This window comes from Pan troglodytes, chromosome 16, assembly GCF_028858775.2.
Source record: "Pan troglodytes isolate AG18354 chromosome 16, NHGRI_mPanTro3-v2.0_pri, whole genome shotgun sequence".
Taxonomy (NCBI): Eukaryota; Metazoa; Chordata; class Mammalia; order Primates; family Hominidae; genus Pan; species Pan troglodytes.
The window spans coordinates 41,964,866-41,982,896 of NC_072414.2; the positions used below are offsets into that span (position 1 = coordinate 41,964,866).

General features: G+C 37.2%; 1 protein-coding gene across 16 annotated transcripts in view; it reads right to left on the reverse strand.

Moving 5' to 3' along the window:
- Nucleotides 1-18,031, reverse strand: part of ATP8B4 (ATPase phospholipid transporting 8B4 (putative)) — a 333,420-nt gene that overhangs the window by 123,643 nt on the left and 191,746 nt on the right. For 15 of the 16 annotated variants that reach the window (XR_010151382.1, XM_063794140.1, XM_063794142.1 and 12 more), the window contains 3 exons: nt 15,361-15,519; nt 9,151-9,239; nt 6,454-6,650 (listed from right to left, as the gene is read on the reverse strand). Coding sequence is in view for 15 of the 16 variants with exons in the window: in XM_063794140.1 (XP_063650210.1) it covers nt 6,454-6,650; nt 9,151-9,239; nt 15,361-15,519 (445 nt within the window). In the remaining variant the exon portion in view is untranslated. The remainder of the gene's footprint in view (nt 1-6,453; nt 6,651-9,150; nt 9,240-15,360; nt 15,520-18,031) is intronic. The other variant, XM_063794138.1, reaches the window with a different exon arrangement.

An 18,031-nucleotide genomic window follows, 5' to 3' on the forward strand; every position in this document is an offset into this window, starting at 1 on the left:
CTTTTCCACAGATCAGGGGAAGGGGGATGGTTTCAGGATGATTCAAGCACATTACAATTAATGTGCACTTTATTTCTATTATAACACTGCAATATAAAAACTGCTGTGCAGTTCACAATAGGGTTTGCACTCCTTTGAGAATCTAATGCTGCTGCCACTGATCTGACAGGAGGCAGAGCTCAGGCCTGTGGCCTGGGAGTTAGGGAACTCTGTGGTAGGGGAAACTAATGATTATTGAAGATGTTTGTCTTATGTCTGATCTAAAGAAATGTGCTATTGAGAACATTCTCTCCAATACATTGTTTGATGTGGCTTCACTTTGCCAAAAGAGATAGAAAATAGTATTTCCATGAAGCAGAACCAAACCATAACAAATACTGAGTGAAAACAGGATGTGTTGTCATACCACTCTTCCCATTTACCATGAAAAGAGTGTTGCATCACATTCTAATTACATAATTACATTATTACAATAATTATGATTAATATAATCCTGATTACATTCTAGTAATCATTTATGACTTCCAGCTCCAGAAGCAGAATTTTTATGGCAAAGTGTATGAACTCTCTCAATGCTCAATGTCATACATAATGCCAAACTAATTTCCAAAAACGTCATAGCAACATAAGTTTCTACCATCAGATTATTAAGAATTATCTTTCACCACATGCAAATTCAAAAGGTATGTCACCACTGTTCACTGCATTTCTTATCAATGAGTTTAACACTTTTTTCAAATTTTATTGGCCAGTGACATTTCTTCTTGGAACTATCTAATTGTATCTGCCTATTTTATTTTTCCTATTCTGATATCAGTGTATTTATTAATGATTTGTAAGAATTCTATAGTTATTAAGTCTATTAATTCTGTCAAAAAACAATGCAAATATTTTATCCAATTTATCATTTGTCTTTTTTTTTTTTTTTTTTTGAGACGGAGTTCCGCTCTTGTTGCCTAAGCTGGAGTGCAACGGCGCAATCTCGGCTCACTGCAACTTCCGCCTCCCTGGTTCAAGCAATTCTCCTGCCTCAGCCTCCCGAGTTGCTGGGATTACAGGCATGCTCCACTATGCCCAGCTAATTTTTGTATTTTTAGTAGAGACGGGGTTTCACTACTACTACTCGAACTACTCGAGTACTCAAACTACTGCCCTCAGGTGATCCACCCACCTCGGCCTCCCAAAGTCCTGGGATTATAGGTGTGAGCCACCGCACCCAGCCACTTGTCCTTTTTTTTTTTTTAGAGACAGGGTCTTGCTATGTTGCCCAGGTTGGCCTCAAATTCCTGAGCTCAAGCGATCCTCCCACCTCTGCCTCTAGAGTAGCTGGGACTGCATGCACCACCACAGCTGGCTGATTGTCTTTTCATTTTGTTTCCAGTTTTTCAATATGAGTTTTCTCTTTCTAAAGGATCAAATTTATCAAAAGTTTATACTTTCTGTTTTTGTAGTTTTGTTTAGATATGTCTTCTCTATGCCAAGATTATATATACAGACATCTACATTTTTCTTTGTTTTTATTGATATTTTCCTTATTTAATTCCTTATCCCAATTGAAATTTTTGATTGAAATTGAAAGTTTGATATACATATGAGGAGCAAATTTCAAGTTTTCCAAATAAGAAGATTTTACATCACCATTTGTTGAACAATCAATCCTTTCTCCATTAAGCTGGGATGCTTTCTGTGTCACAAATAAATCATTTTACTCACTAGCATCTGATTTATGGATTTCAATTGTATTCATTGATATGACACTTACTACATCTGTTGTTTTCATTATTGTAGCTTTATAATAACTGGCAATACGTACAAGAAACGAAATCACCTTTATTCTCTTCCTCTTCAAAAATTCTTAACTATAATCACCCATTTATTTTTCCTGATAGAATCAATGTATCCATCTAAGTAAACATTTGAATCAATGTATTAATTTTTCTACAAAATTTATTTGAGATTTTTATTAGGTCTATGTTAAACTCTTATTTGAAAAGAACTGATATTTTATAAACTTAAATACAACTTCAAGAAGGTCAAATCTTTTTAGGAATTCCATTTTTTAAAGTACCTCAATTAGTAAGGAATTTTAGTTTAGTTTAGTTTTGCTTTTTCATATAGATTCATACCATAGTCTTATAGAATTGTTCTTGAACACCACAGTTGCCCCTTGAATCTGTGGGGGATCCCTTACATAAAATGGCAGAGTATTTGCATATAGCCTATCCATAACTTTTTTGTATACCTTAAGTCATCTCTAGATTACTTATAATACCTAATACAATGTAAATGCTATGTAAACAGTTGTTATACTGTATTGTTTAGGGAATAATGACAAGAAAAAACTCTGTACATGTTCAGTACAGACCCAACCATCCTTTTTTTATCCAAATATTTTCCATCTATGGTTGGTAGAGTCCATAGATACAAAACCCACGGATACAAAGGGCAGAATATAAAACTTTTTACTGATAGGATAAGTTTTTAAATTGTTGTTGTCTAAAAGAAAGCTTTTAATTTTTTTAATGTTACTTTCATAATCAGACACAACCAAATTGTCCTACTGAAAGTTTTACAGATTATTCTTATGGATTGACTAGATTTATAATCATATTATTGTCTGTGTTCTTCCTTTCTAATAGGTTTATTTCAGTTTCATGTCTTATTTTATTCATGGATATTTCAGTTTCACGTCTTTGTAATTTACAAGGATATCCAGAACAGTAGAAAATAGTTATGGTAATAGCAGGAACCATAGCTTATTTCTGATCTTAGTGGAAATTAATCCTTGGTTTTTCTCATCTGTAAAGTGAGAAAGTTGGGCTAGATGACACTCAAATCCTTTCTGGTTATAAATTATATGCTTCAAGTTCTAAAAGTACATGACATACCTATGTTTCCCTCCCCAAAAGAGGTATGGCGCCAATTCATTTTTTAACTATTTGGATGGTAGCAGTTTTTTTCTCCCTGAAATTACACTGTGACTATGTAGAGTATGATATGATATTAAGATACATAACTCACACTCTTTATTTATTTATATATTTTCATATATGGTTTACTCTTCTGCATCCCACCCCACCCCCACCCTCCATGTAAATTCCTTGCTAGCTGGTCTGATTCAGCTTTATTTTCCTTATTCTTTTCACTCAAAAAGCATTAGCACTTACAATGGGCTGGGGTAGTGTCTTGCCCATCAGAGGCAGTCAATCAGTCTTGAGTGTATGAATTTTAACTCTTTAGACTCTAATTTTACCAACAGGGACATTAAGACTTAGAGAGATAAAGTGACTAACCCAAGGTCACATCAATAATTAGCCACAGAGCCAAGACTAGAACTCAGGGATTTGGGAAAGCCAGTGCAGAACAGGCCTTAAGAATGGCATTATGAGGGTCACAACACAAATCATGAAGTTCTTTATTTATCTGAAAGTCTAGTAGCTCCCTGTAATCTTAAACCAAAGTGAATGAAACAATTTGATTGTTGTGTTATAGTATAATCCAATGGAAGTATTCAAAATTTATTCAAATTCCTAGAACTTAAAAGTCTGAAGAGAAAATGGGCATCGTTTTTGTTTGGGAAAAGAGGATTCAGAAGAGTCACAGTGGAACATTCAGCGCTTTCTTTTACAATAGCAGAGAAAAGGAGAAAAATATTCAGAGTTAACATAATCCAGCCACTTAGTGTTTTCTGCCTGAATACTCACAGAACAGAGCTTATAATTTCACCCAGTCTCAGGCAAAACAAGCAACATAGAAATGAATTCCTATTGCTTTGGAAAGAATACTCAAAAGCTAATTCCTTGGGAAAACAATGGCTGCATTTCTTAAGATTATGTATTAAAAAAAAACTGTAGCTGGGTACGCCTTAACACAACAGATAAACAAACTGACAACATAGAAATATCCTACCAAAATAAGTGTCCTTTGCTCACCTGGAATTGTTAACCATTCAAAGCAAATACTGAACTTCTATCCTCAAGTGATATATGGCACTAATTTACTCTTTGTACATATTCTAAAGCCTAATAGAAGCTTTGGCAGAAGGTCTTCATCATTCCGGACAGAAATACCTGGGTATTCTCTTTTCCTATGTCTCAATCTTTAGGACCGAGAAACCTGAAATTCCTTGGAATGCTTTTTCCCTCGAGTTAAGATCAGAATCACTGTACTTATTTGGTAAGAGAAAAGCTCTCATTTGTCTTCATCCATATGCCTAACAACAAGGACAGAACTCTAGACTCTTTTTTTTCTTTTGATTTCTTCACTGAGTAATAAATCATACATAGCTTAGGGATAGAGGAAAACACTGTCCCAACTCTCAGAAGACTTCTGCCCCTCTTTAGCTCATGATCCTGAGCAAATCCTCTCATCCCATTTTGAAAGCAGCTCAGCAAATCCTACTTCATAAGATTGTTGGGCAACATAAATGAGATAAAGTATGTGGAAGTGTAAAATATAAAAGGCTAAAAAAAGAGAAAAGTATTCAGAGTTTTAAGGTATCATATTTTATGGTATATTATAGAACATCAGTAATTTTGAACATTATAAGAAAGAATGCATAAGAAAGTAGTTTTTAAGTGATAAAGTGTTATACTGATATCAAATATATATTTATAATGTTATCTAAAGGTAAGGTGATATTATTTGGAGAATAAAGTAACTCAGAAATTAATTCTTTTAATCCCCTTATTTTATGGGGAAGTACATATTTGACAAGCAAACTAAGGCACAGAGAAGCCAAGCACTTTCTCCAAGGTCACACAGCTATTAGTGGCAGTACCAAGACCAGAAACTGGGTTTGGACAATTATAAATACGTTTTCTGTCAAATGTACCATGGCACATTAGAAGTATAAGGAATGCCAACCTGAGAATCTACCTTTGGTCTCTTAAAAAAAATCAACCTTTCAAATCATTAAATGAAAATGCCAATGTACTTCAAAGAAAGAATGTATACATAATATACTTCCTTTGTGAGGACATATGAAACTGCACATGTGCAGATGGAAAGCCACTATGCACATTTATTATTCATTTAGGACATAAAGGAATGCTATAAAAGCTGACTGTAGCTCTTCCGGCAAAGAGCAGGATTTACTACAGACTTTATAATTGGATACAAGCATGAGAGGTCCTCAGAATCAAAGATGAGCCAGTAGGATATAGTTTAAATAGAGCCCTCTCTGACCACAGCTCCAGAGGGCCCAAAGCAATTTGTGGTATTGTGGCCACATGCCACTACTTCAAGTGAATTTCCCACAACTTGGCATTTCAGTCTCCTGACCACTATCCAAAACAAGGGTGGATTTTGTGCATTAAACTTCCCTTGCTTCATCATAGCTAGGTTTTTGAAGAGAGATAAAAAGAGGTTCATAAAAATAAGTGGGGATTTGGAGCTGATGATTTTGTGTATTGTTAAAGTACTGATGATGAGAACTGTCAACCAACCAAATCCCATCTTAGCTCCAATGTTTTGGGGACAGTCTGGCTCAGCCTTGTTAGGATTAGGATAAAAAATGTCCCAGGTACAGATTCTAGGGCCAATTTCTAAGCTTTATCAAATACACACACACACACACACACACACACACACACACACACACACACATACGCATACATATGTATATAAATAAAGAGGGGTGTGTGTGTGTGTGTGTGTGTGTGTGTGTGTATGTGTTCTGTTTGTGTGCATAGACAGACAGAGAGGCAAAAAGAGAGACCACCTTAGCTCTAATTTATGGGACCGAATCTAATCCTGACAGATCAAATTGTAGTAGAAGTTATAAATCATACTTCTTATCTTACAATGGACTAGCACCACCTACTATATTTTAACTCCTTTATGTACATACTTATAGTTACTAATAATAGGAAAAGCTAATATTCATTAAGCTTTTATAATGTGTCAGGAATTCTTAGAGCTTTATAGACATGTATTCACTCCTCATACAATTGTATGAGGTAGAACTATTATTTTCTTCATTTTTAAAATGAGGGAACTGAGGCACTAGAAGATGAAGCTACTTGCCCAAGGTTATGGAGCTAGTAAGTGGTAGAATAGGACCTGAATCCATGTATCCATAGAGCCAGTCTAGCGGCAAAGAGGCACCCTCTCTATAGATCTCCCCAATGTTCTTCCTTTTCTTACTCAAAATTAACCCAATTCTAATTGATCAGGTTACATGAGATTATATTGTAGTGCATGTCTTACAAAGAAAAACATTTCTAAGAAACCAAATCAAATCAAGAAGAAAATTAACCGCATTTATTGTAATTTGAAAACATAAAAGTTAACAGATTAAACAGCTAAGCTGTCCCATTTGTAACAGATGTTGCAGATCATAAGCAGTTAAGAGCAACACATCTATTGCACTGCTGAAACTTTAAAACAAACAATATTGGAAACAAAGGTTTTGATGAAATTATTTCATTAAAATATAAACTCTCATCTTACCTCACATATAAGGAAATGGGTACAACTGTATTGAGAATAATAATATATGACCAGAATGTTAAGAATCCGGAGAACACAGAGCTCTTCTCTCCTTCATTCCAAAAGAGGAAAGTTCTGAATTGGTCCCCAGTTTGACTCTCCCAGATTGAATTTCCTATTGCAAGAATAATTCCCAAGCATATCAGAAACCCAAAAATCTGAAATAAGATAGAAGTCTGGTTAAGGTTAACTTGAACTCAAAATTAGTCATATCAACATGATCTAATTACGTGTCTAACTCCAAGAAATAGTCATTTGAAAAGCAAGTATGCAAACCTCTTCTTACCATTAATCATATGAATTATGTCAGGAACTCAGCTAAATATTTTACATACATTTTCTCACCGAATTTGCCCATTGACTCTCTAAGATGGGAACAGTCATTATCCCCACTTTACAGTTTAAAAACAAAGTAAAATGGAAGCACAAGAAAGACTATGTAACTTGTCTACGTTCACATAGTTAACAACTTCACATCCTCAGTTTGTGGTAAGTACATATATTTAGGTGGCTTAATTAAAGGAGACCATATGCACTGATTTGCCCTGGATGGCCCCACTTTACAACTATTGTGGATGTAATAGTAATAATGTTGCATTTCACCTTCAAAGGTGTCCTGTTTGGATGATAAATTATATGGCCACCCAAGGCATAAATGCAAAAGAAAATATCAGTGATAAAGAACAATTTCATACTAATCAAGTCTCTTGGCTATAGATCTGGCTGTACAATCGTTACTTGAGATCAACAAGAAATATAAGGATAATTAAAATACTTCATGGCATATACACTTTACTTTTAGGATAAAAATGTGGGAAGCAACTTGAAAACCACTAGCAGACTCTTACGTGGTTATTAGTAGAAGTATTAGAAAAACACATATTTGTAGGTATAACAACTAGAGAGACAACAAGGTCAATCCACAGTGAGTCTAAAACCCTTCCTGGGAAAGGAAAGGCCACGAACTCAGTGAGCATGGTTAAGACATGAATTGAACAAGATGTTGTGGAGACTTTGTTCAGCTGAGTGTCACACTATGTTGGGAGCTGAGACCAGCCAATGTTGAGGGAGGGGTAGGGCTAGAGAACAGAAATGGATTTTCCTTTACTTCCTTTTTCTTCCAAGAAGGAATATTCAGAAATTCTAGAGCTTCTTTCTTCTTTATTCCATAATATGGGCATGTAAGAATAGGTGTATAAGAAGAAAAGATTGGGAAAAGCCTGATTTAAAGTATATTAGAAAACCATGTATGAGAGAAAAGTAGGACTGTGAATCCCCAAAAATTCTATGACTTTGGTACCTATATTATAGTATCTTCTTTAATGGCTGAGACTACAAATTAATTAAACATAATGACTTTAGAGCATTAAAATTTAATGTAAAATACATTAAATGCCATAATTTAAGAATTGATTTGGCTTATAACTCCCCAGTGGATCATCCTATTTTCTAGTATGAAAGATTGGGTCAGTTTGCTCTGTGGTGGGTAGACACACCCTGCATGCCCTGAAGTGGAGTCAGGGCTATTTATGTGAGAAATTCCTGAGGGGCAGAGGGGTGACAGGCCCTTACGGGCATGTCTTCTTGGCCTCATAGGCTCTGTATGAAGGTGACTGGTATTGCTGGAGAAAACCCCAGGTCTGCAGGTGATACTGAAAGTAAAACACAGAGCCTGGCCAATGTTTTGTGCACAGCAAGTGCTAATTACCTTCTTTCCTTATTCAGAGTCCAATTGTTACATATCAGGTAAGCAAATACATATTGAGCTCAGATTCTTTATGATTGTGAGCCTGTGATAGGGTACATGGGAAAACATGGTTTGAAGTCACAGTCTTTATATTTTAAAGTGGCTGTCTTCGAACTTTACCCCTATATAAGCAGACAAAGCAGTATTACACAAAGACTAGATAGTATATCAATAGTATGAGGTAGCACAGGATTAACTGACAAAAGGATGGAATGTAAGGAATATCTGAATGTTTTTGGTAAACGAGTAGTAGAGAAGATCATTTCAAAAGAATCAGAAGTAAAAAAAAAATTCATAAGAGAAAGATAATCATGAGCTAAGGAGGTTAGAAGCCTCTGTGAAGGAGGAGAACTGTGAGGTGGGGCTCAAAGGATTTATAACCAGAACCACCTACATAATTTGCAGGGTTCAGTGCAAAATGAAAACGTGGGACCTTCTGTTCTAAAAGTATTAAGAATTTCTAGATGGCAACAGAAGTTGAATAAACCAAACATAAGGCCCTCTGAGTGTGGGGCCCTGTGTGGTTACACAGATCACACACCCGTGAAGCCAGCCCTGCCCACCATAAGCTATGTATAGAGGATCTGAAAAAAAGTAAGAAAACAAAAACACCAAACTGCCTTAAAAACTATGTTTGGTTTTCCAAAAACAAATCCCTGGGATATGGGGAATTTGTAAGACCATGAATACCTCCATAAACACTAACCTACCTCTCATGATAAATTCTACCACTGGTTAAGAAATTAGCATAATCTAGAAAATAGAAGGCAGTGTAACTGAGCCTCAAATGGAAAATCCCCAAAAACAAACTCCACAAGGAGAATGTAGGCTTCTTAAAGAATTCCCAGCAAGATACAGTAAATATACTAAGATAACGATGACTAGTGATATCGCCTAGTTTTGTAACTTACCCATAGTACTAGAGTATTCATCAATCTATCAATGCTTGTCCTTTTAAACTTTGTCTTACCACTGTTCTGCATTAGTTTAGTGTCAGGACCTGCAAAAACAAAAAAAAGTAAATAACTTTGAAATGATATGATTATCTATTCTTATTCTTATTAATGCTCATATCAAATGTCTCTGAAAGAAAAAAATATTTATTTTTCACAATAATTTAACTTTTATTAAGAGCAAGGGCCATTAAGTTGTATATGATTCTCAACAATTAGGTTAACAACAATCCTGGAAGCTGCAAGAGATGTGATCTTCTTAGACCAGGATAAATACAGTCAGAACTTGTAGTTGAAAGGTTTAAGTAAAGCTAGTTTTTCAAAGTCTATGCATGAATATGCTTCTAGTTTGACATAGTTAAAGATAACAAAGTCAACAAAAGTGAGGAATAATTTGGAAATATTAAAAATAATGCAGCAACAAACACAATTCAGAACACTAAGGTAAAAAATGGAAAAATAAATCAAATTCTAGATCTGTTTCCCAAAAAGATTTGAGGTCCCTTTGAAGGAGAAACTAGAATAGCCCCCCAAAATACATCAGCAAGTAATTTAAACCTTTATTGTGTATTGTATACTGCATGTATATAATATGTAATTTTTGTAAAGACAAGAACTGTCTTAAATGTTGTGTTAGATTTATTTCAGGTAATTACATTATCCCATGATAAGTGCCTTGTTCCAGGAATTCTAATATAATCAACTGCTTTAGAAGTGGGTTATTAGATGATAAACAAATAAGAATATTGAAAAATTTTGTTAAAGAAATTCCTTGTGGACAGAGAAAATGCTAAATAGAAGCAATTAAGTTTTAAATAAAGCTAATTTCTCCAGTGTTTCCTCTTCACATATTCTCCTCATGATTTTCAATTCATAGAGCCATTTAATATAGGAGAAAGGGGGAAATTAAAGAAAGGAGAAAAGGGAGGCACACCCAAAATTATATACCACTCCAGAAGTCAGGGAAGGACAGGCACATCCTTAAAAGACTTTTCTTTATGTAAAAGAAAAACAGAAGCAATAATTGAGGTTTCATAACAATTCATTGTCTGAAGTTGGAAATTGTACCGCAGTGTCCTATTCCTAGCTACTGCTGTGTATAGACCACCCACATTTTCTCAGAATCATTTATTAAAATCATATGAACATTGAGGATGGGAAATATTTCTTTTATGGTAAAGATCACAAAGGCCAAATAGTCTGCAGCCAGAGCACCCTGAACATACTTGATCTCATCTGATCTCAGAAGCTAAGCTAAGCAGGTCAGGCCTGGTTAGTACTTAGATGGGAGACTGCCTGGGGATATTTGGTGCTGTAGGCTTAAAAACACACACACACACACACACACACACACACACACATAAAGTTTGTGGTTGCTAAAAACTGAAATATGAAAAGACCAGTTAGGTGCTGAAAATGTACATTCCGTTAGGCACACAAATGCACACAGACTAATAAGGAATCCTTTTTATGGATTATTAAGCATTTATGTAAATATAACCACAAATGTTTATATGCACATCCTGAAAGAATTTTCTACACTCAACAGCCTCCGTTTTCTTATCTCCCACTCGTCACTCAACCTAGTCTCTGGGCCAATCACAACACCAAAACAGATCTGGTGTTATCATCAATATCCTCCATAACTTCTTGACTATTCAGCAACCTTTGACACTGTTGACTATTCCATCCTTTTGAAACATACTCTTCCTTTAGCTTCTGTGTTATAATATTCTCCTGCTTTCCTTCCTACCTCTTTGGTAGCTCCTTTCCTGTCTTCCATGATACTTACTCCCCCTTCCCTTTACCCAGCTACTAAAGACTGAGAATCCTTAAGACTCAGGCATAGGTCACCTTATCTTCTTACTCAATCTACCTTCCCTGAGCAATCTCACCTAAGACCGTAGCTTTGAGACCAATAGTTTTAATAATATAGACAAGATGTGTATCCCCAGCTCATGCTGTTCCTCTGAGCTTTAAATCTATATATTTAAACCTACGTGTTTTGTTGCCTGTATATTTCCACCTGGATTCTTCTAAGGCCTCTCAAGTGGCCCTTGTCCAATCTGGCTTACAATCTTCCTCCAAGCTTCTTATCTCAGTGAGTATCATCACCATCCATCCAGTTGCGAAGGTTGGAAGAAACCTCAGTCATAGTTGATACCTTTATCATCCTCATCTTCAAGCCTGGTCATCAAAGCTTGTCAATTCAACTTTCTAAACTTTCTAAAAGCCTTCTGAATTTATCTACTTCCCTCTCCTTTCCTAATCTGAGGGACCATCACCTCTCAACTGTAAAAACCTAGAAACTTTGTCTCCCTGTATCCACTCTGCCCCCAAAACTAACCAATATTTTTCCTTCTCCCCAACCCCAGGACCTGCTGTCTATTTACAAACATTACAAACAGTGTTGGCAAGATTAAGCCTTTCACAATTAACACATATATACCCCACCTGTTTGAAAACTTACAATGGCGTCCCTAAGCTCTTAGGATAAAGACCAAACTTCTGGATACTGACCACAAGGTCTACCAGCATGGTCTAGCCCCTATCCATGTCTCCAGTCCCATATCCATCCCTATCCTCTGTGCTCTCCATACCCCATACTGGCCTTCTTTTTTGACCTCACTTTCCTTACTCCTGCCACAGGGCCTTGGCCATTGATATGATTTTGGCTTGAGATTAATGCCTCTTTCACTCTCCTACCATACTGAAAATCATATGAGTGAAGGTACTGCATTTGTTTTTGTTCACATTTTTAATCCCCAATGAGTAAGTAGCATAATGCCCAGCATATAGTAGACATTCAATAAATAATTTGTAAGTAAACTAATTTTTAAGTAAATTAATTTTTTGAACAACTACATTTCACCTATAATCTCAGCTAATGCTTACAACAAACTAACAAATTAGGTACTATTATCCTCAGTTCACTAATAATGAAACTGAGTTTAAAGAATTGAACTTGCCTGAGATTTCTCATCTAGTAAGTGTCAGAGCAAGAATTTGAACCTCGACATAAGTAATTCTAAAGTTCTTGGTCTTTACTATTTTCTAAAACTATATGAAATAGTCAACCAATATTTAAGACTGTGTCTCATTCAGGATCCTAAAAGGAAATAGATGGCACATTGAACAAAGAGAATTGGAGGAAGTTTTATTTATAAAAGAACTCTTTACAAAAAGCATAGGTGGGATTATAGGGGAAACAAAAGGTTAGTGCATTAACCAAGGGCATGTAGCAAGCAAGCTGTTTCTCCACCTGAGCCAGAAGGGATGAAGGGAAGGAATGGCTACTGGACCCTCAGGGAAAGAGGTGACAGGAATTTGCAGCCCTTAGAGTAAGAGTGGCCTTCCGTTGATAGATCTGGCCAGCCTGAAGTTACCACACAAGAATGCAGCCTGGAGGAGTAAATACCTTGATCGTAATCTCCTTATTCCTTTTGATCTCTTCCTAGGGATCCCCGAGACAAAACCCAACCAGAAGCAGAAGTACAAGGTAACCTATTAGTATAAACCACACAAGTAAGCCTCCTAGGGCAGAAAGAATGGTAGAAAAAGGTGAGAGGAAATCCGGAAAGCAAACAGAAGACATCTAGGACAAAAATGCAGTGTACACTCAAGATGGTACAGACTCCTAGAGACTGTTTAAATGAATATAATTCCTGCCCTCAGAAACAAGATTTTCTCCTCTCTTGAGCATAAAGAAGGCATTACCAGGGAGGTGTAGCCTAGCTGTTAATATATATTAGACCTTCATAAATTATAGGTTTGTAAAGCAAACCATATCTGTGTCATCTATATTCGTTGCACAATTCCTAGTGGTAGGTATAACTAGAGTAATAACACAGGAAGAATACTTAATAATTCATTTTGGATTTTTTTTTTTTTTTGAGATGGAGTCTCGCTCTGTCGCCCAGGCTGGAGTGCAGTGGTGCGATCGCGGCTCACTACAAGCTCCACCTCCCAGGTTCATGCCATTCTCCTGCCTCAGCCTCCCGAGTAGCTGGGACTACAGGCGCCTGCCAACACGCCTGGCTAATTTTTTGTATTTTTAGTAGAGACAGGGTTTCACCATGTTAGCCAGGATGGTCTCAATCTCCTGACCTCGTGATCCACCCGCCTCAGCCTCCCAAAGTGCTGGGATTACAGGCGTGAGCCACCACGCCCGGCAGATATTTTTCATTAGACCTAGGTGTTCACCTGGAACTAGTTCCCCAACTAAATGTCTTAGGACTTAGAGGTTTTGTGACATCCATTTGTTCATCTCTGACATGGACGAAGCCAACCACTAATTCTTCTGTTTGCCAGCATTCTAATTAAGCTTTCTACTAACATTTGTGACCAGACTAAAGTCAATGCAGGCATGCTCTGCTTTACAAACATCCACTTGATAAGGTCTCCTGCAAGTGAACACCGTGGCCAAATCACAAAAGAAGAGGGTGTTCCTCTCTCCCTGCTGCCTGCTGCCAAGGTCCAGAGAGCAGTAAGTTTTTCCAACTCTCAGCCTAGAGAGCAGGCTGGGTGCCCTGAATTAAATTTGAAAGAAGGGAGAAGCAGAAAAGGAAGGAAAATAGCATTTGTCAAGCATCCTTTTCTGTATGCATTATCTCACTGAGCCTTTAAAATGACCCTAATGTACTCATTATTATCCCCATGTTACAGCAGAAAAAAGTAAAGCTTACGAAGTTTAAGTAACCAAAGCTTACAGTCCTACAGCTGGTAAAATAATAATAACAATAAATAAAAAATAATAATAAATCCAAACTCAGGTCTGCCCAATCCAAATTCTGTGAACTTTCTGTTACACTTCCTTGGAGGGAGACCTATTCAACTTACCAACCAACTTCCTTGTTTTTCAGAACATTTTCCCACAAAGAAACCTTACAAAGAAGAACTTGGCCTCTCAGCGGTTCACAACAACCGCCCTAGCATGAAACGTTGTAGCTGAACTAGAGTCCTGAATTAGCCATTCCAAACAAGGTCACGGAAATGCAAAGTTTGGGACTATATCCCATCCATAGGATGAAGCACCTCCATCTCTATGATGACAGGAAGCAAATCAGGAGGGTATTTCCCAACAGAAGACCATGAAATTTCCCCATCATTAAGTAGGAAGATAAAGGAATGTTCATGGACAAGCCTAGCTCTCTTTTTCTCTGTGTAATGAAATATATAATCATATGTTTATTTCTCCAACTAAAATGTAAAAGCGCATATACTGGCTCATTTCTAGGGATTTCCCAAGTCTTTACAATGGCAATGCCGCAAGCAGCAAGAGCACTGCTAACACCAACAGCTGACAGTATTTAGAGGAATTGGGAGAACGTTTCTAGGTTTGGAACACTTTTAAGACTTTAATGAACACTTTGTTGTTGTTGAGGAAGGTCAGTTAAGAAAAACATTCCAATTTTGATTGCACATAGTCAAGAGGCCCAAAACACATCTTAATTTGGTGTCACAATAAACAGGACTTTTAAAATCAAGGGCTGGCAATTGAAGCCATGAGTACAATTTGAGTGGCTTTATGAAATGATGCTACTGTAAGCTTTCTTAGCAAGAGAGGGCCACCTCGGGCCTACAGAAATAAAGCAGAGAAAAGAAATTTGGTGGGCAAGAAGAGTAAGAGGCACCTCCTCCCACCCACCCACCCCCATCATGCACAGTCTTTCCAGAACCCACTCTCCTATTTACAAACAGTGGAAAAAGCTATGGAGTATAAACAGAAATGATTACAGGATCAAGAAGCCTTTTCCAAATGGTCTGCTTGACCTTTGCAAACTACAAAATTAACTGCACAGCCAGGGGCTTTCTTTCATACTCTTATCCACTTTAAAGGCAGATTCATACATAAAATGACAAAGGTGATTAAGATGGGGTTAATAAAGAAAAATTAAGCAGTAGGTATCTAGCACCCACTGTCTAGTTAAAGCTCCAGCATCCTTAAGAATAAGATGTCAGTAGTTCCTCATACAGCAGGGCCACCTGGACTATTTTCAGAGCAACAGTGTTTTCTCCTGGCGTCCTACAATCTGAAGTCAACTCCAGAGCACGACTTTGCATGGAATGAAAGCACTGCGCTCATCAGAACACAGAGAATCATAGACTGTGCTGGTGTACGTAGCAGGAAAGGTTCCCACAGAGCTGGCCTTGGGTCACATGCTGTACCTGCAAAAATAACCATTCCAAAACACCAGCTGGTATTTCTCAGGATGCAGCCTCTCAGGATTATCTTCTCATTGTTGAGGGAGTGCTTGCTGTCTTTCCAAGAAAGGATTCCCATGAATTTATCTAACTTGTTGTTAGGCACCTCACAGACAACAATCCCTGGAAAATAAAAAAACAAAACAAACCTCTTTATGACTCACCCAAAATTCTCTTCAGAAGCCCACAGCACTGTTTTACCACTGTTTCCCTCTCCTTTAGACAGCCTGGGGTTACATATAAAGAATTGTGCTAGAAAAAAATAAGCTGGGAGGTAGAAAAATGGAAAGCCATCAACTATTTTGAAACACAGTTTTCTGTACTGTCCAAATAAAAATAGAAAAAACAAATAACAACAGAAACCTTAACAGCCATGGGATATTTTTTCCTTAAAAAAGAAAAAAAAGCATATCTTTACTTCCGGTTTATAACAAATAATTTTTGAAAAGATAAAGCAGTGACTGTCCTAAAAGTTTCTCTTATTCCATCTCTTTTAGCTAAATGTGAACTTTTACACAGTTTAAAATAGCATACTTCTAGTCTCACAACAAAAGTTAACCATCTTTCTAAGCTCACAATCAGGATTTCTGAGGTCCTACTGTATTCCACCAGAAAGAAACCTGGGCCTTGTTTGCCCCATGAGCCTGAGAATGCGTGTGATTCCTTTCAGCTGTTCTATGCTTCTTATCTTGATTAGATTCAGAGTTCTGGGGACTCTCAAAGGCACCATATAACTTGCCCCTAACTGGCTAGAAGATGTTTCTAGTTTCTTTAATTCCAAACCAAGGGCATGCCCACTCCAAATCAACGAATCAATTCGTTCCATTATTTCAATATGAAAATATACATTCAGGATGAGGGTTCCCTAGATAGAAAAAGAAACCACAAATAATCTTTCACGGACCCTGCCACAAAACATAACTATTAGATTAATATACATATCCACTGCAAACAGGTAAGGTTAAATTTTTTATATATAATGAGTACAAAGACGTGAAAGAACAGAATGGAGGGAGAGAGGGACAGAGGGAGGAAGGAAAAAAGAGAGGGGAGATATGAAAAGGAAGCTGTGGGTAGATCCAATCAGGGTTTGAGCCAGAGTCAGGGGTGAGATTAGTACCTACAAAGTTCTCTCTCTCAAAAACAAACAAACAAAAATACACTTACATTTAATCAGAATTCAAAAGGGCAAGTTGGAACATAAAACATAGCATTTGGAAAATAAAAAGGGGACTGTATCTTTAGCGCTGATTAAAGAGAAAGGGGACCACGTCAGCCTAGAGATCCTCTATATTACACTGACTCCATCCACTCTTCAAGCTGCCTTCTGAACTTAAAAGAGGCTTCTTAGGGGGGTCCCCTTTCTCCCTAGGATGCTCCCTTTAAAACTACTAAACAGAGGTAACAGCAACCAGTTGCCACATGGCCACGTCACTCCTGACCAACCATTTCACTAACAGACCTTGCATTAAAAAAGCAAAAGCAAATAAAACTGTGAAAGGAATGAGGGACTTATGTCCTCAGGGCTGCTTTTCCAACCTCCACCTGTCTTTCCCCAATATAACAAAAGTACTGCCTGAAGCCTCCCCACTTAGGAACTCACTGGCAGTTTCCCAGACATCCCTATTTCCCACTGCTAAATAGAGACTGCTGGCAGGAGGATTTGGATAAGACAAACAACCTTGCCAAGGGAAGGGGCTGAATTCTGGTTAGCTCCGTGATAGCCTATCACTGATAGTAAAAAGTAAATTAAAACTGATTTAAACTGGCTCAAGTTGTTTGGACAACTATGTTGTAGATGAGGAGACATTTTCTAAATCCCTGAATTCAGTATCTTTTTTTCTTGACCAATAATTTTCATTCTGAATTGTAAAATCTTGAATTGGCTATCACCAGCAAAATCTACATAAAATAACAGGTTGACAGCAACACTTGAAGTTTATTCCAGATTCTTGACCCAAGACTCAATTTCTCAGGCTTCAAACCTAGCCACTTAAAAAAAAAAATGTGCTTTGGGCAAAAACAACATGATATGCAGTCCCTGCCAAAAGGAATATAAAAAACAGGTTCATTTGATCATTTCTATTGTCATAAGCAAAGACTGACATGGAGGCAAATACAGCCTTAAACATGTTGGCTTGCCCCTCCCTGACCTCACACCAAGGGTGTGGTTCTAGACAGGAACAGGCAGTAAGGCCAAGGGGTACTGCCTGGGTTCTTGGAGGCTAAGCCCCAATTCAGCCTTTCTCAAAGAGTATGGTCTCGGTGATGTAAGTTCTAAATACAGGCCCCAGTCAAAACAAAATGGTGGGAACAAAGCCAAACTACATTTGTTTTTATCATCAGAAGTGCTCGGCTTCCCCTTTTTAAGCTCTATTAGCATAAAACACACACTTCCCAATTTCTTTTGTACCACTTTCGAAAAGCGATGAACAGATTCCTCTGAAGGGAGCACTGTATTCACCTCTGTATTCCTATAACCTATTATACTATCTACATAATAGGATCTTTGTCGAAGAGATGGATAGAAAAAATTTCAGATGATTTCGAGAGAGGTTAAGAGATGAGATGGATATTAGAGCAGATCTAAGAAAAATGGAAAAAGTGGGTATATTTCCATGATAGTAATGAAGGA